At 56.0% G+C, this 27,550-nt stretch overlaps 1 protein-coding gene across 7 annotated transcripts in view; it reads right to left on the bottom strand.

The window, feature by feature from the left end:
• Positions 1-1,967: 1,967 nt before the first annotated feature.
• The window catches only part of CNTFR (ciliary neurotrophic factor receptor), a 213,936-nt gene continuing 188,353 nt past the window's right edge, over positions 1,968-27,550 (bottom strand). For 4 of the 7 annotated variants that reach the window (XM_074570606.1, XM_074570608.1, XM_074570609.1 and 1 more), the window contains 6 exons: positions 26,801-26,918; positions 25,819-25,985; positions 18,288-18,451; positions 5,691-5,871; positions 3,863-4,007; positions 1,968-3,264 (listed from right to left, as the gene is read on the bottom strand). In XM_074570606.1, the coding sequence (XP_074426707.1) occupies position 3,264; positions 3,863-4,007; positions 5,691-5,871; positions 18,288-18,451; positions 25,819-25,985; positions 26,801-26,918 (776 nt within the window). In that variant the 3' untranslated portion in view covers positions 1,968-3,263. Of the gene's footprint in view, positions 3,265-3,861; positions 4,008-5,690; positions 5,872-18,287; positions 18,452-25,818; positions 25,986-26,800; positions 26,919-27,550 lie in introns of those variants that run through there. The other 3 variants (XM_074570605.1, XM_074570604.1, XM_074570610.1) reach the window with 2 other exon arrangements.

The following is a 27,550-nucleotide window of genomic DNA, read 5'->3' as shown; positions in this document are numbered from 1 at the left end:
GCAGGAGGTGCAGTGATTTGGACCTGCTTCGCTGCTCAGCCCATCACTCAAGCAAGGGGGCTTTCTGCTTCCTACGAGGCCTCGTGGCCAGGAAATAGCTCCTGCTTTCCAACCGCACTTTTGATCCCTCTTGCAGAGCCTGGGGAGCTCAGCGCAAGGCTGCTCTCGCATCAGCAATGGCTGAAAACAACACCTAAGGTGGGATTTACTGCCACATATGTGCTGGGAAGATGCAGGGACCCGTTGCGCACAGCTGATGTATTGGATTTCAGGTTATGTGATGCACAGGTCTCTCTGAGTGCTGTAATTCCCTCTTTCTTCCTGTATGGATTTATACTGCTAAGTGGATGGATTTTCTGCTTGGCAGGGATGCTCCTCTGGGACCTTCCCCAGTTAGAAACATCTCTGCACATCTGTACGTAATATTGCTGGGGCACTTCATGAGTGGGCTTTTACGACACCCCTTGCTTTATGGACTGCTGCTTAAGCTGGCCAGGCACCGTGGAGGGGCTGATGAACGGCATCCCGGAGCCGGCATCAGGCTTCGTGCCAGCTCCAGGTGTCGCAGGGTGCCTGGGGCTGTGTGCGAAAGCCACTGCTCTCGGGTGGCTTCTCATACAGCTGCCCTGGGCAGTGGGAGCAGGTCCCTGAAACAGCTTGAGAGGGACAGGTTTCCTCTGCTTAATAACCTGAGACAGCATGGCTCCGGATCAGGCATGGAGATCCTGGGTGGAGATGAAGGCAATCTGTCTGTCTGGGATGCTTCCCCCAGGCAAGGGCTGGGCCTGACATTTCCATCTCTGCTAAGAGCTGTCCCTTCCCCCTGCCCCAAAGAGCCATCTGCTATGGTAGATTACCCTGGCTTTTAGCGCTGTGAATCCATAATTAGTGCATAATTAATTACCAGATGTTTTTAACACTAATGAAACATTAATAAATGACGGAGGCATGTTGTCTGGTAATGGAACATTAACCAGCGAACCAAGCCAGCACACGGGGCAGTGCTGCTGCCAGCACGGCCGAGCTGGAGGCTGCATGGGACTAAGCTCTCCTTTAATAAAGCCCCGGCATGGTGAAAGTCATAGCAAGTGCCCGGTGGGAGCTAGTGACCCTCTTGGTGTTGCCTTCAGGCTTTGCAGAGCAGGGCTGTGGCTACTTCACCTCCATCCACCCATCCACCCATCTATCCGTCCACCCACCCATCCACCCACCCATCCATTTCCCAGCTGGAGCGACGCTGCTAGGACACTGAGCAGGCAATTTGCTTTAAAAAAAACAAGCTTTTTTTCCCCCTGGGATGAACTGTGGCTTGACATCTCTGCTCCAGTTGGTGCTCACAAGCAAGGTACGTGGGGAGAGGCCAGACCCCGGCACAGCCTGCTTTCCTGTGCTCGTCGCCCCCCGCGCCATGTCCCTGCGAGCCCTGCCCTGTTGGGAGTTTAATTTGGAGCATCTGAGACAGTGGCATTTTCCTAACGTGAAATTATTAATCAGACAAGGAAAGTGCATTAATTGGGATGACATGTCATCTCCATCCTTCACGCTGAAGCGGGGTGCAGGCAGGTCTCCATCCTCCTGCCTGCCTGAGAAGTGTCAGGGGGCGGCCAGAGCTTGGGGACACATGGGATCTCCTAAAGGCCTATGAATGGGGACATGTGGCACCTCCCCATCACATTGCAGGTGCCACATGGGGTAGTGATAACCACTCCCTTTACACCACTAGTGATTTCCAGGGGTGAGCATCCCCCTTGCACCTTCTCGGGGTGTCCTGAAGCCCAGATTTTGGGCCTTCCCACCGCCTGGGGAGATTACATTATGGGCTCAAGCCCCAGGTCAGGCTCTAGAGTGCCTGACCTCCCCACTGCCATCCCCACATCCTCCCCATCACAGCCAGCACCATGCACGGGAGCGAGCAGCCAAACCCACCCACTCCAGCCGGAGGGGAAATAACACCCAGAGCTGCCAGTCATCATGAAATGATCATTTAATGAAGACAGTCTCTCCTGGTGCATGTGTGTGTGTGTGTGTGTGTGCGTTGTCTCTGTGTGAGCTTTGTTTTATCCCCTCTATTACTTTTTTTTTGATTCTTTTTTTTTTTTTATATATATACATCTATAAAAAATTCAAATACAGCATGTCAACAGTGGGAATACTAGGACGTACGGTATTAAATACTGCGCTTGGGTCCAGGCAGGGGCAAGAGGAGGTGTCTTTACAAAACAGGGCTTGGGGCAGGATTGGGAGGAGAGCAGAGCAGGCACGGGGACAGCCGGGGACAGCGGCGGGGCAGGGGGGGGGGCATGGGGGGGGACAGCAGGGGAGAGGTCTGCAGGGCTCCAGCTCTAAAGGCAACAGCAGAACTATTCTGCTTTTGTTGGAGAATGAGACAAACGTCAACGGGGGTGATTCCCTGTATCCAACGTGGTTAAAAGTTTGGGGGTGATGTGGGAATGGGGCTGGGGATGGCAAAGCTCCGGCTGGGTGCTGGGGGGGGAGCCGGAGGGGCGGCTCTCGAGGTGCTCAGCAAGAGCAAGGGGGGTTTCATCGGTGTTTCATTTCCCTTTTTTTCACCAATTAAAACCCTGCCAGCTCCCTGCTCCGCATCACACTTGTGAAAGCCACCGGTTCTTCCTTCCATCATCCCCTCGAAGGGGACCAAAAGACACCCACCCCCCCACCCTACCCCCCTCCCCACCCCGCTCCCACCAGTGCACCCCTCCAGCTTCGCCACGCGGGTCAAGAGCTCGGGGGAGCGAGTCCGGTCCTTGGGAGACCCCCTTCTGCCGTAGGGGGTTACACAGCTGGGAGCATCATTCCCCTCGCCACCACCCCCATTTTCATATCCCCTTTTCTCGGTGCGCCGTCACGCTCCCTGTCACCCGGGTGGGCGGTGGGGCGGCGAGCACGTCTTTGGCGTGGGGGGGTTAGCTGTATGAGCGGGGTCCTCGGCTGCGGCGGGGTGCCCGGGCTCGCTTCACCTTGCTGGGGAAAGGGGGGCGGGAATTAGGGGAGCGGGGGCGGGGGAAGGACAAGTGCGTCTCCTCGCTCCGGGCTGGGAGGGGATTTCACGGCTCCCCAGGGGACGGCGGCGGCTCTGTCCTCCTCCGAAGCGATGGCGAGAAGCGTGATACGTCCTCAACGTGTGCAAAATCGAAGAGATAAGAGACTCAACCCGGGAGGGGGGTGGCGGGGTGGGGGGCGGTGGCGGCGGTGGGCGGTGGGAGGGCGTCTGCGCTGGGCTGCGACGGATGGACAGACGGGGATCTGCAAGCGGGGAGGAGAGGGGTCAGCGGTCCGGCTCCGGAATCAGCCATGGCCGGCCACCGAGGGGACACACAGGGAAACTCACCCCTTTTTCCACAGGGAAATTCACCCCTTCCCAGAACTCAGGTGCCCCAACCCGTCACCTCCACCTCCCAGAGACGGACCCTGCCCAAGGACATTTTTGAGAGGTATCTTTGAATTTTCTGATCCTGGACAATTTTGCTTCCGTCACTATGCAAAGACCTTAGATTTCCCCGTGGTTTCTTTGCCTCTTAAAAAATCACCAGCGGGGATGGGGGAGGTCTGCTGACAAAGAGGCATCGAAGACCAACCCCTTTGCAGGCTTTGTGGAAAATGTTTGAAAAGCCATTTTTGAGATCTCCACTGGAACACCCAACCTGGAAAAGCAGCCAGATTTGGTGCATTTAGAAAAAACTGCAAGAAAAACCCAAATGGCCTATTCCCAATGCCCTTCACCCACAGCCTGGTTGGAGCATCCTCTTCCCAGCCACGCTGGAGCCCCTGGGGTCCACATATCCCTGCCTCCTCCCATCACCCACACCCCATCTCTCACGCCTCCAGTTTGGGAGATACTCACTAAATAAAGAGGACACCATAGGCAGCCAAGACCAGTCCAGCTGTCCAACACACTGCCACGGCCCCGCTGCCCACCACAGCCCCCTTGTCGCAGATCTTGGTGGTGGGGGGCGGCATGAAAGAGGAGGTGCTAGCGCTCGTTGTCTCTGTGGGGAGGGAGAGTGGGATGGCGAGGGGAGCCAGGGTGCCCCAGGATGTGTCCAATTAGAGCACTCCCTTTCCCCTGCCAGTGGGGACATGGTACCGTCTCATCCCCAAACTGCCTCTCTCACTGCCATGCCGTGCCATGCCAGGGCTGAGCCAGGGGGTTGGGATGATGACCCAGGGGATAGTGCGGTCCATGAGACTTTCCCTACTCTAATACTGGGCCTCCTGCTCAGAAGATGGTGGCACCACCAGGTGGACATCCCTCCCGGACCCATCCTGCCCAGCTGGGCTGCCCTCTGCATCAGCTCTGTGGGAATTTTGGCTAAGAGGTCATGATGACATGGCCACAGGCACTCAGCAGGAGAGCTTCCCCTGCCCAGGGAATGCCCTAGACATGGCTGTGGATGCTGGACTGGCTTGCAGAGCTTGTCCTCAGCTGTATGGGACAAGATGGGATGTCTGTCCCCATGAAGGGCTGCAGGATTGCAGGGAGAGCCTGGATGGGCAGTCAGGCTGGGACAGCTTCAGTCACATCTAGAGTGTCCCAGAGTGCCTGTGACCAGACAGCGCTGGAGGGGGGATGCTGGGGCCCACAAGGGTCTGTCTTAGCATCTTTCAGACCCCACGGAGGTGTCACGGTGAGGCTCAGCCCCGGAGCCGGGATGACCCACATCACCCCTGCACTGCTGTAGCCACCTGCAATGCACAGGGACGTGTCTGAGAGGGACACGCATGTGCGGGACACGCATGTGCCTGCACAGGGACAGGCAGGTGCCGTTTGAAGTGGTATATGCATTTAGCACGATGCAGGCAGGGGTAGAAGCAGACCTCAAGCCCTGACACAGGCACAGTGTGCTGGCACTCCTCGAGGGGGTTTACCCCGCTGGGATGAGGGGCTGCAAATCCCTGGTGCTGCCTGAATCCCCGGGTGCTCTTACTGGGCTTGGAAGGTGGGGGGCACTGAGCATCCCCCCCTCCCCACACACAAATCTGGCCAGCTGACACATGTGTCCCCACAGAGAAGCCTGGTCACTGCCTGCCCGCACTTCCCCCCGCCCCGCAGCCGGTGCCAGCCAGGGGAACCGGCGCAGGGTCCGCTCCAGCCCTTCTGGGAAACGGAGGGCTGATAACGCCCATTTGGACACAGTCCCAGCTCTTTCCTAGAAACAGAGGCTTGTTAACTTCGTGGCTTTTATTTCCAATTGGCGTCGCTCCGAGCCATTTTGTGCGGGGTTGGGGGTGTGGAGGGGGTAGGACTGGAGAGGGAGGGCTGGAGGGGGGCAGCGCTCCAGGTAATAATAATAGTAGTAATAAAAATAAAATAATAGTATAAATAAAGAATAAATAAAATTAAAAATAATAAAATATAATGATAATTATGCTGATGATAATAATAATACTGCCCCAGCTTCATTGTCACACCCCAAGCATCCTGGCGAGAAGAATCCTGGAGCCAGGTTTGCTGCCAGCACCCCTTGGGCCATGGTTGCACCTGCTGGCCATGGGTGGGGGGCAAAGTGTAGGGTGAAGGGCTACAGCCCCCCTGGGTGCTGGGGGGGGAGTCTCCTTGGCTGGGGATGAAACTCGCATGAAGCTGGATAGGGGGGGACCCTCAGCCAGGACTCCTGGGTGCCCCCCCGCTGTGGGCACAGCCTGTTTGTAGTGGGAGGGGGGGCTCTCACCTGTGGCCTGGGCCTCCGTGGTGAGATGCTTGGGCTCCTCTGTCCAGGGGGTGGCATGGACGGCCACGCTCCAGTCACTCCACGTGCCAATGTCATTGTCTTTGGCCGCCACCTGGATGATGTACTCCTTGCCAGCATAGGCGTCCGTGATGGTGTGGGATGTCCCATCCGACAGCTCGACCTGAGGGCAGCAGCGGGGAGGGGAGGGCAGTCAGAGGAACCCCCCATTGCTGAGAGGTGTAAAACGATCAGCGTGTTTAGCTCGGCTAGAGGATGATGACATGAATTTCTCAGCACGTTGGGAATTGCTGGGGGTTTTGGGCAGAGGCATGAGCCCAGGAGAGGGATGCAGGGGGATAATGCTCCAGCAGCAGCTAAGCCAAAGGTCTGCTGAGACCCCCATCCCGCTCCCAAACTTGTGGTGCCGGAGCAGAGCGGCTTCCTCTAGAGGTCACCAGAAACTAGCAGATGTGCAGGCAGGCTCTGCTCAGATATGTCAGGGCTTTCTGGGCATCACTGCCAGTGCTGGGAGGAGGCTTCCCCACCAGCACACATCTGGCCACCCTGCTCCTGTGCCTGCTGGCGTCCCACCGACTTGGCTTGCATCCCGCTGGCTGGGCACTCGGACAAGGATCAAGCTGTGTCCAGCCATCTTTCCAAGGAAAATTCCCTCTGTCCTGTTGTCACTGCTGTCTGGGCCACGGGAGGTCCTGCTGATCCTCCTGGGGATGCAGCTGCTGGTGCAATGGTTTAACCCCAGACCCTGTCCACACCTTCTGGGGATCTCTGATCCACTTGGAGCATGGCTCAAGAACTGGGGGATGTGGGTGCTCAGCAGAAATACATCCCCTTTGCGTGACCACCAGTGAGCAAACGTGCCTGGCTGACAGAGGAGGGGGGCTCACCACCCAACTGACCTTCCATGGATGGAGCCAGCCTTGGCCTCGGGGTCCTGTGGGTACAGAGGGTACCAGGGCAGGACCATCCTACAGAGGCTGCGTGGGAGCTCGCCTTCCACCCAGTCTGTGAGGCTGAGGACCAACACACTGCCAGCTTCATTCCCTCCCTGTGCTGCCTGTGCATGGAATGGGGGGGACACAAGGGGCACCCCTTGTCCTTCCCCCATGGCCTGGCTGACACAAACCACCTTCTCTCCAGACACATGTTGATAATAAAGATGCTGGGGTGGGGGGGGGGGATGATGGCTGTTCCAAGTGCTGGTGCCCAGCCAGGGGCTGATGCTTGGGCAGAAGGAGCGGCACTTCACGTGTGGGAAGACGTTCATGGTGCAACCCAGGTGGGGGTCCTCCACATCTCCCCAGCCACCCAGGAGAAGGTCAGGCACAGGATCCCACTGCCCTGGGGAGCACCAACAGCTGAATTTTATTAAGAACTCAGTTCAACAGCAGGAGCAAGATGGAGCTGAAAACTTCTGCCTGATCCTTGATCACATCCCGAAACCCAAAGGGAGAAAAGCTGCACCATCGGGGTGCCCGGCGGTACCTGGGCGGGACGAGGCTGCTGGCACTGTGGCTTTACACTGGCAGGGATGGCGTGCACACCAAGGATGCTGTGATGGCCTGGCCATCGGCCAAGGTGGCTAATCTCATCACCGCGCTGCTTGCAGGACTAGCTGAAAAGCAGCTGAAAACTCACCCTGAGAAAGACCTAGCCCTTTTCCAGTGTCCCCAGTACAGCACGTGCAACACCCCAGCACAGATTTAATCCTTCTGGCACACGAGCTGCTGCCCATCAGCCTTTCACAGTTGCTCTGGGGGTTCCCTACCAGGGAGGGGGACACATTTTCTTTCTTGCTCCAGGTGAGAATCTCTCCTTCCCTATTCCCTCTCCCAGGGCCGCATCCAGCCTGCCACTCAGCACAGCGGGACCCTTGGGGTCTGCACTCCAGCTGCTCATGCTGCCCATCCCAAGCCTGCAGGAGCCCCACATCTGGAGCACATCTGGAGGCAGGCCTGGCCAGTATCCCCCCGCACCAGCCGTTGGGGAGCAAATGGCCTCCTGTTGCCCATGAGGTGTGAAGCTGCTACCAAACCTCGTCAGGGGAGCGGTGCGGAGAGAGGCAAGCATCTGTCTCATGGCTGCAGATTTTGGGGCTGGATGGAGGGAGGCTGAGTCCTGCCCCTCCTCGCACCACCGTCTCAGGGCTGCCACCCACGGCCCCGGTGGGACCCAAACAAGGGATGCCGGTGGTTTCACTGCAGGGCTTGTGCAAAGTTGAGACATGCCTGAGCCCTAAACTCCCATTAGTCAAAGCACTGGGATGACTAGTGCCTGAGTCCATCCCTACCAACCAGGGGATGACTTCCCACTGTGCCATGGGTCTCACCATGGGGTTTGACCTGTTGGTATCGGGGCAGCTACTTGGGGTGCCCACCAAGGGGGTCTAAGCTCAGAGCCTGGCTGGCTGGAGGCTGGCATGGGGGGCAGATGAGCCCAGCGAGGATCTGTGCAGGGTCTCCCTGAGTTTCCCGCACACCAAAGAGACTGAGAGCCAGCCCTGGGGTCTCAAGTGCCACCTCTTGTCCAGATAACAGGGTAACGCTTAGAGCAGTCCTGTTTAGTAGCTCGCAGGTCCCCAGCACAGTCTGTGCCAGGGGAGTAGCTGCTCCCATCCTGCAGGAAAAGGGTTTTTGTCCATTTCACTTACGGGACAGGTGAAAAGTGAAATACTGTGAGGTCTGGGCAGAAGGGAGGATGGGGAAAAAAGATGAAGAGGATGTTCAAGTGAGCATCTGGTGAGAGCCCACCTGGAGTGCTGCATCCAGTCCTGGAGCCCTCAGCACAAGAAGGACATGGACCTGTTGGAGGGGGTCCAGAGGAGGGCCAGTAAGATGATCCAAGGGCTGGAGCACCTCTGCTATAAGGACAGGCTGAGAGAGTTGGTGTTGTTCAGCCTGGAGAAGAGAAGGCTCTGGGGACACCCTATCGTGGCCTTTCAGTACCTAAAGGGGTCTTATAAGAAAGATGGGGACAAACTTTTTAGCAAGGCCTGTTGCAACAGGACAAGGGAAAATGATTTTAAACTAAGAGGGCAGATTCTGACTAGATATAAAGCAGACTTTTTTTTACGCTGGGGGTGGTGAAACACTGGCCCAGGTTGCCCAGAGAGGTGGTAGATGCCCCATCCCTGAAACCATTCAAGATCAGATTGGAGGGGGCTCTGAGCAACCTGATGTAGTTGAAGAGGTCCTTAATCATTGCAGGGGGGTTGGACTAGGTGACCTTTAAAGGTCCTCCCAACCCAAACTATTCTATGATTCTATTGCAGACCCTCCTGAAGACACAGCTGTGCATCCTCCAGCCTGTGGAGGGTCCTGGCTGAGACCTATCCCACCAACCCTATGCAGCTCCGGCCTTCCTCAGCCCAGGACCAAAACCCGAGCTGGATCAGGGTCCTCAGAGGTGGTGGGCTCTTGGAACCCACTGCTGCACCCAGCAGAGCTGAGCAGCCTTGTGGCACGGTGAGGCTGTCCCTGCCACCCAGACCCGGGGGTTCATGCCTCTGCCACAGGCGCCGGTGACTGCTCTCAGGCATGCTGCTTGCAGGCACTGCGAGACGGGATGCTTGTGCAGCACGGTGCACACCACACGGTGGGGACCCGCCTGGGTGGGATCAGCCCGGAGCTCTTGGGTGGCATCCACCAATTCAGACGGCAATGCCAAGGTGATCAAGCTCAATTAATCCATGATGACAACTAAATTAAATGAAACCTCGCTGGGTGAGCTGCCAGCCCTCGGCAAGCTTATTTCTCCTGGCTTGGCCTGTGCTGGGCTCGGGGTGCCTTGGAATCAGGGAAAGAGCACAGAGCTCAGAAAGATGCTGGGCTTATCCGGACAGTGTGTGGGTCTCTCTAGGTCTTTCATCATCCTCCAAGCCCCACGGCTATTCTCCAAGCCCCACTGCAAGCTGGCTGCAGGCAGACCAGCCCCACTGAGGTCCCACTGGCCTGGCCAGGCTGCTGCTTCATATGGGGTGTTTTCTCCAGCCCAAAGAGTCCTCCTGTCTAAGTGCTTCCCCTTGGGAGCAATTCCTGCCTCTCCCCAACCACAGCCAGCCTCCAGCTGAGTGTCCACTCAGCGGACCAAACGCTCCCTTGTGTGGGGGAAGACGTTCCCCCAGGACTCAGGCTGGAGGACCTGGAGGACCTCCGTTGTAGGACCTGGGATGATGCTGCCCTAAGCTGCTCTTTCGACAGCAGACAAAAAAAGAAGGCATAGACCACAGCATCCATCTCTCCCCACACATACGATGTCTGCATGCAGGACTTCTGAGCTGGGCAGCCGGCGGACACATCCAACATTTGCTGTGGCGGGTGAGAAAGCCCCTGCGTGGGTGCCCGTGGCTCAGCACAGCAGTGCAGCAGCAGATGGGAAAGCACACGGTCACCAGGTCCGACTGGGAGACAGGGAGAGTCGGGGGAAGGGGCACAACATGGGGGAGGTCATGGGGGGATGGATGGACACACAGCATCAAAGGCAGAGGGAGAAATTCCTTAATCCGAGTCCCCGCCACACAGAGACAAAAGTTGGAGGAAGGCTGCGCATGGTAATTTTTTTGGCCAGGGGGTCTGCGTGTCGCTGCCTGCCTTTGTGCACCTGCCAAAAGTCACTCCGGCTGGCTGTGAAGCGCTGCCCAGATTAATGAGGGATCAGTAGCCAGTGCAATGCAGAGCTATTAGCATTGCAAAAAAAAAAAAAAAAAAAAAAAGAGAGAGAGAAATGAAAAAAAGCCCTTGAACCCAGTAATTCAGCCGACAGCTTGCTTAGGACAGCGTGGGCTGGGATCTCATTCCCTGCTGTGGCCACATACCCCCATCAGCCTGCTGGGAAAGATCACAGGCTGCCAAGGGATGGCCACTGCCCACCCACAGCCCTGAGCACCAAGATGAGCCTGGGAACCAGTGCCACCTTGATGGAATGGGGACAGACACCCAGGGCAGGTGGAGGGGAGGATTTCCCAGCACTTGCTTTTCCCCCTGTCCATGCTAGTGTCCCCGCTCCCCCCTGCCACCCCCCCCACCATTTGTGCTGGAGGCCTGGGGACATCCACACAAGCCATCCATACCACCCACCCCAACAGGGGACATCCATGTGTGCCCTTGTCCCAGTCCCTGCCTGCAGACTGGTGGTACCGCCTTGCAGTGCTCAGCACAGCAGGAGTTAAGGAAGCCATTATCCACATTCCCCAGCCTCCCCCCACTCCCGCTGCCCCCTTCCCACCCTGCCAGGGTGCCCCGGCAGTGAAAAAGGTCACCGTGCTCTGTTCCCACCCAGGCTCTCCTCCTGGTCCAGTGGGACCACATAGCATTTGCTTGCTGGGTGCAGGGTGATGCACGGTCAGGTCTGAAGCCCAGATGGCCTTTGGAAGGGGATGGTGGGGAAGAAAACCCCGACCCTCCCTGCCCCGGCAGCTGGGCTGGGGGCTTGTGTGTGTTGGAAGGAGGTGGAGAGGGAGAAGGGGGGATCAGAGGCTTCCTTCTCAGCATCCCATGTGAAAATGTGTTTGCCGGCTCCCCTGTGGCGTCAGTGCCTGTGCTTTCCATTCCTTGACACCTTTGTCTCCCCAGCAAGACTCCCAGTGTGGGAAGGGGGTGCTCTGCTGCCGCGAAGCTGTCCATGCTGGGATGGGGTGTGCTGTCACCCCTTGGCCCCACGGCAGGGATGCACCACCTCTGTGCGTGCAAGGACAGAGACTAACACCTGCCCCAGGTGTTCTATTGAGCCTGGATGAGCCTGTCTTCCCCAAAATAAAAGGAGCACCCCGGCTATTGTAGGGTGAAGCTGATCTGCTCGCGCTGCCCGTGCCACCCACAGCGAGCGGGAGAAGGTGGAAAGAAAGCCCATGTAAGAGCACAGCCCGAGCCTGCCGTGCATCTCACATCCTTGCAGCCTCCCCCACCTCTGCATGCTCCCTGGGTTATCCTGGATAACGGGGCGGGGGATGGGAACTGGGAGGGGGACAGGGCACCCCAGCGGGCTCGATTTCACAGCCTCTTCTCCCTGCAACAAGTGGCCAGACCCTGAGTTCTGCAGGGGCTCCGGCTGCGCAACTCGCTGCTGTTTCAGGTGCCGCCAGTCCCTGAGATTGCAGGGGAGGGTCCCGCCAGGGTCCCACCCGCCCTGGGGAAAAGGCTAAACTAAAAGCAGGAGTAACCCCCCAGCAAGTGTCCCTGCTGCTGGGAAGAGCAGGAGGGTCACTGCAAACAGCCACTGCAGCCAGCGAAAAGATGTCGCTGAGGGGAAAAGAAATGTTTTGCTTTTTCCTCCTTTCAAAGCTATGCCTGGAGAGCAAATAGGTCTGACATTCATTACTAATAAACGAGTCCCCAAATACCTCCTCCTTCCGCAGCGCCGCAGGAGTCAGTTGGGCTAACCCCCAGACAAAACTTTCTGCCCAGATTCTGGAATGACTAAAAGGTTGGGAAAAGTGAATGACACACACACACACCCACACGCCTGCCTTATTCCCTGCCAGCTGGGTAGCAAAGGAGCCCAGCAGGGTCTGAGCTGTGGTCCCTGCTGTCACCCCCCTCTCCCCAAAAAGGCTTCTGCACATAGCTCAGCCCCACTGCGGTCTGGGAGGACGAGTTATCGTTATCGCAGGACTCCTCTGGAGCCTGGGCTGTGTCACACCAGGTGCGGCTGAATGGCTCCCTTCTGGCTTCAAATAAAGAGCATCTTTGAAAGCGGAGCTGTAAGCCCGTTAATAACGGGACTCTTTCCCCTGCTGCCTTGTCCCCTTCTGCCAAGTTTCAACTGGCAGAGCTCGCTTTCGCTTGCGGCTGCAGGGAGGATGGGATCGGGGATGCTCAGGGTGCACATCACCAGCTCTAGCCCTGCCCGGCACTGCATTTACCACGCTGATGCAATGGGCTTGGGGTGAAAGCAGATGAGTGCAGCTTGTGCATGGGCATCGCCGGGCACAGTTACCTGCCTGGCATGGTCTGCAGGGAAAGCTAAGCTTGCCAGTGCCATCCTCCCTGCCTGTAGCTGTGTGAGGATGCAGGTGAGCACAGGCACACGGACGCGTGGAGCAATGCCCTGCTGCTCAGTAGCACCTCTACGGCTGCCTTCGGAGGCCTGATCCTGCTGGGTGCTCGGTAAATTTAGGTCCCTAGCAGTTCCCAAGGGGGCTCAGAGAACTCAGACAGTGCCAGCTGAGGGTCCCGAGCCTGGCTCCATCCCTGGAGCTGGGGAAGGATGGAAAAGGTGATTTCTGAACATTTCCCACATCCGTCCTCCTCCCAGCCACCCTCTGCTCCAGCCCTGCCTGTCCCATGCCGAGCTGCAAGCAGCGCTGCTACAGCCTCAGCGTTTTGGTCCGACCTATTAATTTCTTCATTTTTTTTTTTTTCTTTTTTTTTTTCTTCTTTTTTAATCACTGACTTTGCAGCCGGCAGGGGAAGGGAGAGAGAAGCGCCGCAATAAAAGCTACCAGGCGTGAAGCTGTAACCCGGCCCGCTCAGGGTGACCTCTCTGCCAAGGTTGCCTCGGAAAAAGGGGGAGCACCGGCAAAGCGGCAGAGGCGGGGTGGGGTGGGGGGGATGCAAATGGGCGTGAAGAAGCACACCCGCCACAAAGTGACATTGCCACCGCGCCAGCAGGGACGCAGCTGCAGCAGGCAGTGGCACTAATTGCCTTCCCCATCTCCATTCCTCCCCTTGCCCGTCGCAGGCGGGGTACAGCATTAGCACACACTTCCAGGTTATTCCAGGGTGCCCCAAGGCAGGAAATTCCAGAGACAGCCTGTGAGATTCACCTGTTTAACCGAAAAATGCTGCTTTGCTTTGGGAGATGAGACTGAGCCCACCCTGGCAGCCACCCCCGACACATAAGGGGCAGTGGCCAGCCCAGAGGACCATGCTCTCCTTGCACCAACGCACCCAACCACTAAATATTTGGCTGTACTCACAAATTCCCCATTCCTGTCCCCAAATACCCATCGTTTCCCTGATCAGAGCTGCTCAGCAGCAGAACCGGCACAGATGCATCGTGGGCTCTGTGGCCCCAGCTCCCCAGATCCCGAGATGGTGGGAGTACCTCTGCTCGCTTTTCCAAAGGATGCTTCCAGCCTTTGCAAATGCTCACGGATGTGGCTCTAATGCTTCCAAAACAGAAGAGGAAGGAGAGAACCCAGCCACATTATTAGCTTTAAATATCTCATGACCTTTTACTGCAAATCTCAAGATCTGAGGCGCAGCCCGCCTCACGGTTCGTTAACATTTCATGTTGTCAGCGCGGCCAATGGGTTCAATAAGACTTCGCGACAGCATCTGGAAATTGCTGGCAACCCACTGGAGGAAATCCTCCCTTGGCCTGGCCGCCAGCTCTGACACTGATTAAGAAATACCTTCTGAGCCCTGCCATGTTCCTGGGACATGCACTGAGCTGGTCAGTTCTCAGCACATGGGATCTCCCTCCAAAAATTGTGAAAAGGGGAGATCTTGCTCCAGCACATGCTACAGGGTGGGAGAAAATTTGGTCAAGACCTATCCCGGGCTGGGCTCCCCAAAGATGCTGGGGATTGTGCGACCCGCCTGCATCTAGGGGTGATCGCGCGGACGTGCTCGTGGGGAGATCGCATGTATAAGCGTGGCGATCGCTGCTGTTGTGAGTTAACTGAAGGAGCCTGTAAAACCAGAAACAGGCTATTAGCAATCCATTAGGAAAGGGTATCCAGTTCCAGCCTAGGTAAGCCATTAGAGGAACATCTGAGAGCATTAGGAGAGCTCGCTTGGGGCCAGGATGGGGCTATAAAACAGAAGAGGAAACCACGCTAATCTGGCTTGAATTACAAACTTAAAAGCAGCAGAAAAATAAAGGATACCCTAAACATTTAATGTTTTATATTTAGGAGACAGAAGGGGAGATTCTGCCAAAAGGAGAGAATAAAAAACCTGTTTAGGCTACAAATATCCCATCTCTCTTTTGGCAGCAGAGAAACCACCAGCCCCTCTTCCAGAAAGGGAGGAGAATGACTTTAAAGTTGCTTGAGTTTCAGAGTGAGCTCAGTGCTGGTGGAGGGGAGCCGGTGGCCACCTGATGTGACACGATGTGACACGGCTGCATCCTGAACGGCTGGGAAATGCCTGTCCCCAGGTCTCAGGGAGCTGCTGCCAGGCGGCACGATGGTGCAAGGAGCATCCGGCACACACCCTGCTGCACGCTCACGTGGAAACTCACCATCACCACCACCACCATCATCATCATCATCATCATCATCATCATCATCATCATCATCATCATCACCACCATCTCTCCATTGATAGTAATTCCCAGAGCACATCCTCTTAATTCCCAGAGCAAACTGCAACACGAGAGCTGCTAAGTGGCCTGAGTGGAAAGGCGCTGCTGAGCCGGGGAGAGCGAGCGCAAATGGCATGCTGGGGCTCAGCCCCATCTTGGCAAAGCGCTGGGAAGGGGATGAGGGTGTCCCTCCAGCTCTGGGTCAGCCCCAGATATTGCTCAGTAGGGGGGATGCTTGGGTCAAGCTTTGCTTAGCTCTCTTTTGCGGGGGGGAAAACTGCATTTACGACTAGCTTGCGTAGCGGCGGTCTCGATAAGATCCACCGCTTCCGCCACGGACGGCTTCATCTTCTGGTGCCAAGCCCTGGCATTATTAAAATCCTGAGAGGAAGAGCCTGGGAGAAAGCAGACACTGATTGAATCAGGCCCTACGGTATTCGACAGCTCGACATCCATCTGATCCTATTAGTGCTCATTCGGTCCCGCCTGCCGAGGTGCTGTGCATAAATCAGACCCTGCAAAGATAACGGGAGGCGGAGGGGAGAAAGGGGAGCTGCTCATTCTGCCAAGAAACGCCACGTGCGAGCAGGGCCTGTGTGGGTATTCCTGGCTCTGGACAGTCTCCGGTACTCCCTTGTGGGTTTGCTCCCTCAGGGATGCTGGGCTTCCCGCAGGGCTGCCAGGGGGTGGTAGGAGATGCTTAAAACCCACAGTCCATGGGTCCCACATGGGCGGGTTGCCATGAGGAAGCAGGGACGGGGCTCAGCATGGGGACCTTGGGCACACAGGGATGTGCCAGGGCATGAGGCAACCCAGCTCCTCCTGGCAGCTGGCGGAGACTTCTCTCCCTGCTGGGCTCCTGAGCTGCCCCGTTGTCAGCAAACAGGTTGTGTCCCATGGCTTTTCCATGCCGGCAAGTCAGTGGGGACAGCAAGAGTCAAGATGTGGGGCGGTTTGTGGCAGGGCACCTTCAACTCAGCAAGAATTAAGACTCCCCCAAGCAAGCGTGGCATGCGTGACCACTGCATCCTTTTTCAGGGCACTTGTCCCTTTGAGGAGAGACCCAACACCACCACCGTAGGAGGAGATGGATGTCTGAGCTCTACTAAACCATGCCCTTCCCTCTTCTGGCTGAGTTTGGGGTTACGGGGACACCCCCCAAGATACCAACAAGCAATATGTCGAGCAAAGCAGAGCTCAGTGTGGATTGTGCACGTTCCCAGCAAGCTGGCATCAGAAGCGTTCATTTTCTGGGTGCAGAGCCCTGCATTTTCTGGGTGCCTGACTGGGCTAAGCAGGCTGAGCGTGCCAAGGTGGGTCTGGGGTCGGAGCAGCTCTGGCTGCTGCAGCACTGCCATCCCCTGGTGTTTGGGAGCTGATTGAATTAGGCTTCGCAAATAATTCACCTGATGAATAGTGGCAGTTTTCCTCAAATCATCCACAAATCAGATTTTTCATTACCCAGCCGGCGGGGCAGAGAGTCAGAAAACAAGGCTGGTACCTCACTCGCCGAATGCCTGCACTTGCTCACGGAGCAAATTATTCCCCAAACACACTTTTCCATCAGCCAGTGATGGGGCACATGCCTCTTGCAAGGGGATGGTGACTAAAAGTGGTACCCAGGACTCCTGTAACCTCCTGGGATGCCAGGAGATGAGCCCTTCCCAGTCCTGCTTGCACCCACCATGAGGGCTGGAACGTCAAGCTCTCTCTGCAGCTCAGGGTACCTTTAAATAGGAGAAACTGAGCTTTTACTGCCCCAGAAATGCCTTTTCCAGTCAGGGTGGCCCTGCTGCCGGTGTCGGCAACACCTCCATGTACTTCCCACTGTCGCTGCCTGCCTAAGACCACTGATGGAGAGGTCACACTGTGCCCTTGGAGGCCCTGCAGTGAGGGGGCAGGCACGGCTTGACCCCGCGAATATGAATCCCAGTACTCAGTGATGGAGGGACCGTCCACCCTGAGGGTGTCAGAGCGGGAGGCAGGTTACTGTCTCTCCCACTATTTTTGTGCGCAAACCCCTGCATTTGCAGGGTGCATGGCTGGGTCAGGCTGTGGCAGGGTAAAAACATCAAGTTTTTCCACAACAGTTTCACACCTTGAAAAAAATGACATTGTGTTTGGTATTTCCCATTAATTCTTCCTCTTTTTTCACAGCTTCTACAATTCGAGCATTTCTCCCCCAGGTGAAAAAAGAATATCCACAGCAAACTAATGTCCAAACTCCACCGCTGCTTTCTTACCCCTCAGGATGTTCTGCGGGTGTTCTCCTGCTCCCCGGAGGGAAGAGAAGAGCAAAGAGACAAGCAGGAAAACCCTATCCCAACCCTTCCCTGATTTCCAAAGCCACCAGCAAATGCTCCAGTTTGAAACAGCTCCTGTGGCGCTGCCTCGTCAAAAACAAAAAAACAACCAATGCAAAAAGAAACAGTCGCCGAGACATTGACATCTTGCAGAGACACGAGCAAAGTCTCCCAACCCCTCTCTCAGCTGTTTCTCTCCCCAGGAAGAGCTGGTCGGCAGAAAGCCCCGCTTGGCTCCACGATGCAGGTGAGCTCCCTGGGGACCGAGTGCTGCCTCCTATTTGTCTTTTTGGCGGGGCTGGGGGGCAAAATGCTTTATCAAGCAAAGCACCTAATTGTCTTTTGACGGGCCCAGCTCGGTGCAGGGGGGATGCTGGATAAGCCGTGCCAGCGTAGCAGCACCTCTCCTCGAGTGGCAGATTGCTTTCCTTCACCAGCCGAGCATGCAAGCAGCACACGGAGGAGGGGGAAAAAAAAAAAAAAAAGCCCATTTGTTATCTTCCTGCAGCTAACAAATGAAATCTGTCCTCCGGGCTGCCAAGGATTTCACTGACTATTTTTTTTTTTTTTTTTAAAGAAACAAGAAATAAAAGTAAGAAATACGATAACATCGCGGCAATCGCGCCGTGACTGTGCTCTGAGTTACGGTGAGCGGTATTTTATCTTCAGTTCAAAATCTAAATGTGGCAGAGGCACATTTAAATGTGGTGACATTTATACTTTAAATGCCTTTTACATCTCGTTGGCAGGTTTTATATAGAACATATGTATGGAAAGTAGATAGGAGCCGTGGATGAAAATGCAGAGCGGGGAGAGCCTGCAGAGCCATTTGTAGGCAGAATGTGAGTTAAAAGCAAGACAGAGAGGAAGAGAGAAAGGAGCAGAGACAGGGAAGGAGGTGAAAAAGGTTTGGGTTGCCTGGGCAGTAAACAGACTTTTTTTTGGGTCCCTGACCACTTGTTCCCAGCGCAATTTGTTCCGAGCCCCCAGCACTGCCTCCTGTCCCGGCCACCTCAGCGTCACTTACATGTTGCCACTGGTCCAGGATGAGGGGCCGATACCGCAGGAAGAACTTGAGTGGGAAAGACTCGGGGTCAGGCCAGGACGAAGGGTTTTGCCACGACACCTCCAGCCTCCGAGGGTTATTGGGCACGGGTTTGGCCACCACGCTCTCCGGAGGGTCCGGCTTTACTGGAAGAGAAGAAAGTGGCTGGTAAACCTTTCATGCGGCATCCTTCCTTATACCCCTGCCTGGGCTTTGTGCCATGTGCTTTCCAAGGGGAGCAACCAACACACAGAACATCCTTTTCCTGAACTAATTAGATGCAAATCACCTTTTCTTATCCAGGTCAGTGGTACGGCTGTCCAGGCACAAAATAACAACCATCAAGGAGATGCCAGTGCTGGAGACAGGAAGAAGCTGGCCAGGACAGAGAGCATCCCTCCTCCCCAGGGCTACTTGGGTCAATGCAAGCAGTCCGCCAAGCCCAAATCCTGCAATTTCCTTGCACCTCCTGATTCCTGCGAGTCTGACCCACTTTCAAACCCACGTACCTCGCAGTAAGGTGATAGAGTTTGGCCCTTGGGTTTAGGGCTGGGGTTTTGAGGATTCAAAACGTTGGCAGCACAACATAAATGCCAAGGTCGAAGGACTGCCGTGGTCACCTTCCACCCCAAGTACCTCCCCCTCTCAGCCCTGCTCTGCTTTTGGGATATGGGGATATTGTCTTGCTACCTGACAAGTATTTCAAGCGAATATTAATTGGCTGCGAGCAATGCAACATGCTTTGAAGTCGCAGCTACTTTCAGAGTGCTGGGAGAAAATCACAGACAGGCTGTGATGAACGGCATTGCCCGTTGCAGAGTGAGGCTTGCTTCTCACTGAGGGTTTGCTCAGCTCCTGACAGTTCAAGCTCCCAATTTGCAATAGCAAAGCTACAAAAAGACCAAGATTTGGGTAACACCCATGCTTCTCCTTTGCTCATGGCCGGGAAGGAGCTGGTCATGGGGCTGGTCATGGGGAGCTGGGCACATAGCTGTGCCTGGGGTGGAAGAGGGCTCTCTGTGCACTCTAAGAATAGCAATGCGTGTGAGTCCTCGTGTCCTGGGAGGGCTCTTAACCCCCTCCAAAGTCCACATGCAGGCCGATGGTTCCCTCCTGGCCTGAAAATCTCTGGATTGAGTAATGGTCCCCTGGCTCTGACCACCTTGAGCAGCAGTTTCTGAAGGTGCCAGCACCAAACTCCACTCCTGAGCACGGAGGAGGGATGCTTGGGCTTTTGGGAGCCCCTCTCTGCCTGGCAGAGCTCCTGTCCTGCACTCAGAGGTCTTTTCCTCCATGGTGACTCCAGGGGTTCACCTGCTGTGGGTAGGAGGTGATGTCCACGCAGGGGCTTCGCCTACCCTAGGAGAGGAAGGGGGTTGTGGTGGTGAGTGAGCTGCTCCCTCGCTAGCCTGCCTGCCCACTGCCTGCAGCCCTGCCTTGTGGACGAAGGGCACCTCTCCCTCCACTTGAAGCTGTATGGGACCAGGCACTGATCGGAGGCCAGCCTGCTGCAAGTGGGGTTGTGTGTGTGCCGTTCACTGCCGTCTCTGCTCCAGGATGATGGTGGCATTGCAGCAACTGTCTCCAGGAAGACATCCTCCCTGCTTGCTCCTTTTAGGAGAAACCAGCCTGTGATGCTTTGAAACCTGCTTTCTTGGCTGTGGGTGGGTCACAGGGGGGGTGCTGAAATGAAGTCACAGCCCTGCCACCTCAGTGGGACCCAGAATTGTCCCTCGTTCCTCCCGAGGTGTAGCCCACTACCACCTCCCTCTCCCCAGCCCTCCTGCCCAGCACCCTGGCACACACCCTGCTGTAGTCCTCCTTCACCGTCATCTTCACCGTTACTCTGACAGCCTCTCCCGCCTCACATCGCCTTCCCTCTGCTGTGGCAGGTGCAAGGAAGGCTGGACATCTTCCTCTATCCCTACCGCACCCAGCACTCAGAGGATGTTCCCGGAGGCTCAGGGAGTGGCTGGTGAGCAAGCACTCATGGGCCTGACCACGGGTACCTAGTGCCACCTCCCAGCTCCCATTGACCCCTCTCTGTGGCAGGATGGGACAAGATTTTCCATTTTCAGCTTTATCCACAGCAGGAGGGATGACTTTTGGGCCTGCGCAGTGCTGAGCTACTCCAGATGGCTGCGCAATTCCTCCACTTGCTTCGAATCCCCGGGCTTGGGCTGGACATCAGCTTCCATCGACAGGGACTTGGAGTCCAAACGCATACGGAAAAGTATAAATCCAGTGCTGGCTCAGTGGGCTCGGCTTGCAAAACAAAAGTCTGTTTGGCTGAACGAATGCAGATGACTGCGAATTGTGGCTCTGCAGTGAGGAAGTGGGAAGGAAAGCACCAGGCGGGGGATGGACACGATGGGATGCTCACTGGGGTAACACAGGGAGCCTGGCCCTAATTTTTGAGGTGCCAGCCTGGAGCCACGGCAGAGGAATGCTTAAATGCAGTTGTGCCAGGTAGGACACACATGCTTGGGCAGCAATGAGAGGTGCCACTGTGGTGGGTTGGAGGAAAGCATAAGAAAAGATGCCCTGATGAAGAAGTTGGAGTCACCTGCCCGTTTTGAAGGGATGTGATCCCCAGCCCTGCTCGTGCGGGTTGGAGACTGTCCCAGGCACGCAGGGGAGGGCTGCCCTGGCTCCGAGAAGGAGCTCCCAGCCATCGGAGGGGCTGCGATCCCAGCTGCGGAGAGTCTTCAAACGGTGCGGCGGGTTAATGGGAAAACCAGCAGTCCCTGCTACCTCCCCATGTGTCCCCCCATCCGTGGGACTCCTGCCCAGGCTAGAAAGCACAGCAGTGCCAGCCCCTCTGAAAGCACAAAGCCAAAGCTGTTCCTGCCACGTCCCTCCGAGGCAGCGGGGTTGCAAGAGCCAGAAGAGGGAACCGCAACTCAGGCAGCTGGTCCAGCAAGGACAGACCCGCATCTCTTAGGACAGACCTCCTAACGCTGTGCTCATCACGGGGAACATCATGATCGGTCCCGCAAGGGCCAGTTGAGGAGTGAGGGGACATGGGCTGAGTCCAGCTCCCCAGTTTCTATGTGACCTTGAAGGAGTCCTTTATCCTCCACAGCCTCTCGGGTTCCTGCTCCACACATGGGGGTGAATGGTTCTCCTTCCCCAGCCTTTGTCTTTCTCCATTTAGCCCGCACATGGTGAGGCAGGGGCTGTCTGGCTGTACATCAGCCAGCGTAACACAGCCCTGTCCTCGGCAAAGGCCTGCAGGCAGTAACGTAATAAAAGCAATAATAGTAATAATAATAATGGACGATGGGCATTAGACCGAGTACTGGTTAAGCGGCTACAAAACCAGATGTAATATTATCCTGCGGAGCTGAGGGAGCATCATCAGACATTCCTGGGAAGGGGATTTGGACGGGAGGAGACTCTCAGCTCTTCCCGCTTGGTTTTCGGCTGCTGCGTCCAAGCGAGGGCTTGGCGTGCAAGAAGAGCCGTGGAGAGAGGTTTTCCTGAAGGCTCTGCATGCTCACCCGTAACTGCGAGTCTTTAGCCATCCATCACCCCCGGCTGTTGTTAGACACATCTCGAAAGAGAGCCAGTGGTTCAGAAAGGCAGCTGAGACCCTGCAGCATGGAGGGGCCTGTCACCCATCCTGCCTCTCCAGCGAGTGCTAAAATGGATCCCTTGCGGCCGTTAAATATCCCCTGGCATTTTCCATGAGCAGAGGGACATTAAACTCCATGTCTTAGCCAAATGTCAGTCTAGGTAATTTAATTCTGCTTCCCTAAGTAGTATGAATTGAACTGACCTTCTGCCTAGGCAACTGTATACCCGTGTTTAGAGACTCTGAATTTCATACAGGCGTGGGCACGTTTGTCCTCATGCAGCCCCTCCGAGATGCTCTGCCTCTTAATTACCCCAGAGCCGGAGCTGGGAGGATCCAATGACCTTCCCAAGGTCACACAAGGGATGGGTGGCCGATTTGAGGAAGGCACCCATGCCTACAGGCCTCCTACAAGGCTGCCTTCCTCCTTTTAATGCTCTGCATCTTCTGATGATTTTCCCCAGGCTCACAGGAGGAGAAAGGCGCTGGGGTGGGATGCTGGTGCTGCTGCACGGTGCTGATGTCCCTGCTTTCCTGGGGGAAATGTGCCAGCTACATGGTTCTTGGGCCAAAACACAAGCAAGGAAGGTGCGGTTGTGTCCTGGACGGCCACAAATGTCCCCATGCTGTCCCATCCATCTCGAGGGAGGTGGCAGCTCCTGACACACCACCTCACTCCTCCGTGGCACCTTCCTCTGCCTCAAGGCCCTCTCCTTTCCAGATCCCCCAGCCCCTTTGCAGCCTTGGGCTGGAGCCCTGATGTCTTTGCAGAACCTTGCCCTCCCCACGCTCACCTTTATTAATATTGATACCTTTGCAGAAGATGTAATTATGAAAACAATTTCCAGAGGCAAAATGAGGAGGAAGGCAGTCCGGATCTCCTGCTGATGAGAGATGGGGGCCAGAGCCCTGGAAATGTGTTTCCAGCCATCATTGAAAATGACAATGCAGAGTGACCCCTTGCAGCTGGCTGCTAAAAACCAGCACGGCACGACTGACAGCAAGGCATGGGCTCAGGATAGCAAAAGAAAGTACCAGTCATTTTCCACTCAATTAGAGCCCATCTTCTGAGCGGCTGGGGAAGGGATTTTCTGCTGGGGGCTGCAGGGAGGGAGGAAGGAGAGAGGAAGCAAAACCAAAGGAGGTCACTCCTTCCCACGGGGCCTTTTTGTGTTTGCCCAAGCTGGGTGGGTGGTCTGACCCAGCAGCGGGTCTGCTGCCAGCTCAGATGGTGTTGGGAGGGAGAGCCCCCGGCCCTGCACTGCTCTCGCGTTGGCTCCAGGCTGCTCCATCCCCAGCAGGGCATGAGATCAGGGCTTCACGCCTGGGGTTTAACCTCCATGCAGAAGGTGTGATGGTTTTCTCTAGGCTAAGGAGAAAACAGAAGGCAGGCTTTCACATCCCCAGCACTGGGATTTTAGGAGAAGCATCATGCAGTCGCTGGTTGACACCATATCTCCATTGTAGCAGGATGCATGCAAGTGTCGCAATGCTCCCACGCAGCATTTTCCCACGAGCCGATGCAATAGCTTTGTCCCAAGCCATAGGTTTTCCTCCCCTCCATTCCGTAGAGCGAAACCCAGCACAACTTCCAAGAGCAGATCTCAGTGCAGCTGATACTAGTAGAGATCCCCAGGGAACCTGCTGGGTGCTAGAACCACACCACCAGCACCCATCACGCTGGGACACAGCCCTGGGTTCGCAGCCGCGGGGAGCCAAAAGAGACACTGAAATACAGAAGCTTCTGCAAGGAGAGCAGGCAACCTGGGGCAAAATTGTGTGGCAAAATGGACAAATGCCATGCACTTGTTTTAATTGGAAACACCCAGATGGCATAAGGAGAAGCTCCGTTCAGGGTAGGCGGCTGCTGGTCGGCGGCAGCCGAGTTTGTCCTGCAATGACTCTGCTAAGCCTGCTGACTGCCTGCTTGAACACTCAGTCACCACCGCATTTGTGCTTCTTATGCACAGTGGCCGTAACAAATCCCGAGGAAGAGAATTTCACAGCTGTATGGAACACGGAGATTTTGAGGCTGCCAGATATTGCAGTGTTTATGGCAGCGGGCTGGCTGCAGGGTGCAGGACACAGCCTGTCCTAGCAGCACCGGACCATCACCCCTTCCCCACGCACCATCCCGCAGGGTGTTATAGCATCTCCCAGGTGGTCTCACCTCTGGGGGGGTCTCACCTCCCACCATAGCCACCAGGAAGTGTCCAGGCACCCTGCACCCCTCCAGGTGGTCTTGCAAGAGGCAGCGATATTGCACCCATGCTCGGGGCAGCACTGGCCTCTGCTCACCACCCCTCCTCTGACCTGGGCTGAGTTCAAACTGCTGGGCTGGATCCGGCTTGCGCTGGTGCCGGGATGCCCGGGACAAGAAGCTGGGTGTGCTTCCCTGGGGGGTTGCCCTTGTGTGCTGGATGGAGGACCAGATGTTTGGGAAGCCAGGCAGGGCATGGGTGGGATGCAGATGTTACAGGACGATGCCCTGAACTCCTGCAGGAGGGAATGCAAGGAACTCAGAAAATGCAGCTTAATTGCTGCCCTGGGCCCTGCAGGCTGGAGGTTACCTTCATTTTTAAGGAGTGTATCTTCCACAAACACAACAATTTCCATTTAAAGGCACCCAAGTGACTTAAAATCCACCACTTCCCTGCTAAGCTCCTTGCCTTGTTATCAATGTTTGCAGTGCACTGACGAATACGAGCTTCAGATATGGACCGCAGCTGCAGGGACATGGCAGGACAGTCCCTGCTCCAAAATAACTTCCCTGCCTTGTTCAGAACAGGCACCTTGTTTCTTCTTTGATGTTTTCCAGGAGTTGTGGTAGAAAGGGAAAATCTGGGATAGCAGTGGAGCTCCTCTCCTCCTGCTCCAGCACTTACAGCAGCTCAGGACTGGGACATGCAGCACATTGAAGGCAAAGACTGACTGCTGGCTGCACTTCAAGGATTCATTTATTTGTTTTTCTGGTCCAGTAATTGCCACGTGTAACCAGCAAATTGTTTTTCGATGTGTTCCTGAACTCTATTCTCTCCCATTTTTCCTGTTCTTTGAGGGTGGACAGGCTTGTCACGGCACCGGCTGTAATCCGGCTTTGGATGGCGGCAAAAACGCTGCGCCCAGCTCCCTGCTTTGCCGTACTTGGCACTGAATTGCTCGGTCCACGCCAGTCCTTCACAGTCAGAGAAGCATCTGCACCATGGGTCCAGACGTGGCCGGGCAGCATCCCTGTGGCACAGCCGGTGGCACGGACACCCCGACCCCCAGGGCCCGCTGCTCCCTGTCCCACACTGCACAGCACCCACTGCCCAGGTGGGGCACTCAAGAGGTGTAAAGGGGGGAATAGTGGTTTTAGGTAAGGGCTGGTGGAGGATGACTTTGGGAGGGCTTTATCCTGACTAGGGATGGGGGGAAGAGAATTCTAACTTCTCTTCCAATCTGGACTCCCATGACTCTGCTTCCAGCACAAACACCAAACATCTCTTTTAGGAGAACTCATGGGGGCAAGAAGGGCAATGCCATTTGGACAACACCAGTTTCACAGCCCTCTGCCCTGGTTCATGGCAGCCACTTCCCCAGCCCCAGCCCCTAAGCAGGGATGAGGTCAGCAACCATGGGAGACCTGGACCACTAGGGATGGGACCAGGCAGGGCACCAGGCCACCAACATGACTAGCATGGGAGCTGCCTGTGGGTATCCTGCCTGGTTCCTCCAGGATGCTCAGATGCCAACATCAGTTACAGCAGGGCTGTGAGAATCAGGAGGGCATGGGGAGAATGCCAGGGTGGTTCAGACCCTGGGTCCACCTCATGCATGGATAGGCAGAGGCTCCACTTGGAGAGTCTGCCCCTTCCCTGTCCTGTTGCTCCAGCGTGCGGAGCGAACCAACCCCAACACTGTCTCGGAGAGGCCAGTTGCTGCCGCAGAAGTTACCTATGGCGAACTCGTCAAAGGTGAGAGTGGTGGAGTTTTTGCCCAGAGCATTCGTGACTGTCAGTGTCACCTTGTACTTCACCGTTGAGAAGAGCTGGAGGTATTTGATGTGACACCTGTTTTTGGGAAAGATATCCTTCTCGCAGACCATCTCTCTCATGCCGTGTCTGGAAAGTAGAGGTGAGAAGAGCTGTTACCTACGGAGCAGTGCTCAGAGTGGGGATGCACCCACACTGCTGCAGGGAGGAGGCAGAAGCAGCAGCGCTGTGTCCCCACTCTGCCTGTGGTCCCCATGCACCAGCCAAAGGGCTGCTTTCCTCCTGCCAGGGAATTTTGCAGGCTCACGTGTGTGACGTTTTATCCTAAACTTGCACAGACACTGTGGTCAATGTCCTCACGCTGGCCCCGAGGAAAGGATGAGACCCTGCTGGGTTGGAGTTGCCTCTGGCCCTCCTGTGAGAGGAACGGGGTCTCCTTTCTGCTGGGGACAAAAGTCCCAGAAGATGATGCACAGCACCAGCCTGTGCAAGAGCTGTGCCAGGACCCAGGCACAGGGTGGGGGATGATGCCATGCCAGGACCAGCTCTAGGTGGGGGACACTGCTGCTGCCTGGGGAGAAGGGCCAGCGTACGGCAGAAGGGAGCGTGGCTGTGCCAAATGTGCCAAAAACCGGCAGGCACAACCTCCACTGTGGACAAGTGGTGCAGAGAGGATGGACCTGGGGGACATGGAAAGGGGACCTAGGAGCTGGGGACTTTCCTGGTCCCCTCTGGGGAAATTGGAACTTTCTTGGGACAAAGCCCCAGTGCCAAGTATCCAGTTTGGATGTCCCTGGAGCATCTTCCCCCAGGCTCATTTTTGGGATGCTGATCCCATACCCTTGGCACAAGTCAGACCCACTGCCCCACAACTTCACAGCACTAGCAGGGACCTGCTGGGACAAAAACTCGCCCCACTGCACCCTTCCTTCCCAGGCACTTACATGACGGAGATGTTGAAGAAGTTGGGGATGTAGGTGGGAGTGGGCAGGTGCCAGCTGCAGTAGAAACCCTTCGGGTAGTTGTTGGACCGGCACATCAGCACTGGCTCCTTTGGGGGGGCTGCCAGGGAAAGAGAAAGAAAGAGCAATTACCCGTTGAGATGGAGTTATCACCAGGACCTGAACAAGGGAATGTCCCTCTGCTCTCAACTGCTGCCAGCTTGGGAGGGGACACAACGTGCAAGGGGAGCCTGGTCTGTGTTTATCAGCTGCTCGAAACATCTGGGGGCCTTTCTCCCATGTCTGCTGCTGAGGTCCCCCATGACATCTTGCTTTGGCTGTGCGCAGCAGCCCACCTTCTCCCCTGGTGCCTCACTGGCTCTAATGAGAGATGGAGTTGCAGAGGAGCTTGGCACCGGGGGAAATTGTCTCCAAGGCTGTGACAGAGACATCGCTGATGGGGAGGAGGTGCTGCTCTCTTGACCCCAATAAGTTACAGTGCTCACGGGCTCTCTCTGCTCTTATCACTGCCTGGGGAGCAATAAGCTTGTTGAGGGATGATCCTCCAAAAGACCAGAGGTCCTCAGAGAGAGTAAGAAGGACCGCTTATGGCAAGGTGAGGAGGAACAACCCGAAACCAGCAGAGAAAGTTCATCTCTCCAGGAGCACTGGCAGTGTTAACGCCTTCAGCAGCAGGGCAGATCATCCCATCGCAGGGCTCTGCCTCCCAAGAGACATGGAGGCAACCAGAGA

This window comes from Larus michahellis, chromosome Z (genome assembly GCF_964199755.1).
Source record: "Larus michahellis chromosome Z, bLarMic1.1, whole genome shotgun sequence".
NCBI lineage: Eukaryota > Metazoa > Chordata > Aves > Charadriiformes > Laridae > Larus > Larus michahellis.
The sequence above is the reverse complement of the archived record's forward strand: the minus strand, read 5'-3'. Positions and strand labels throughout refer to the sequence as shown.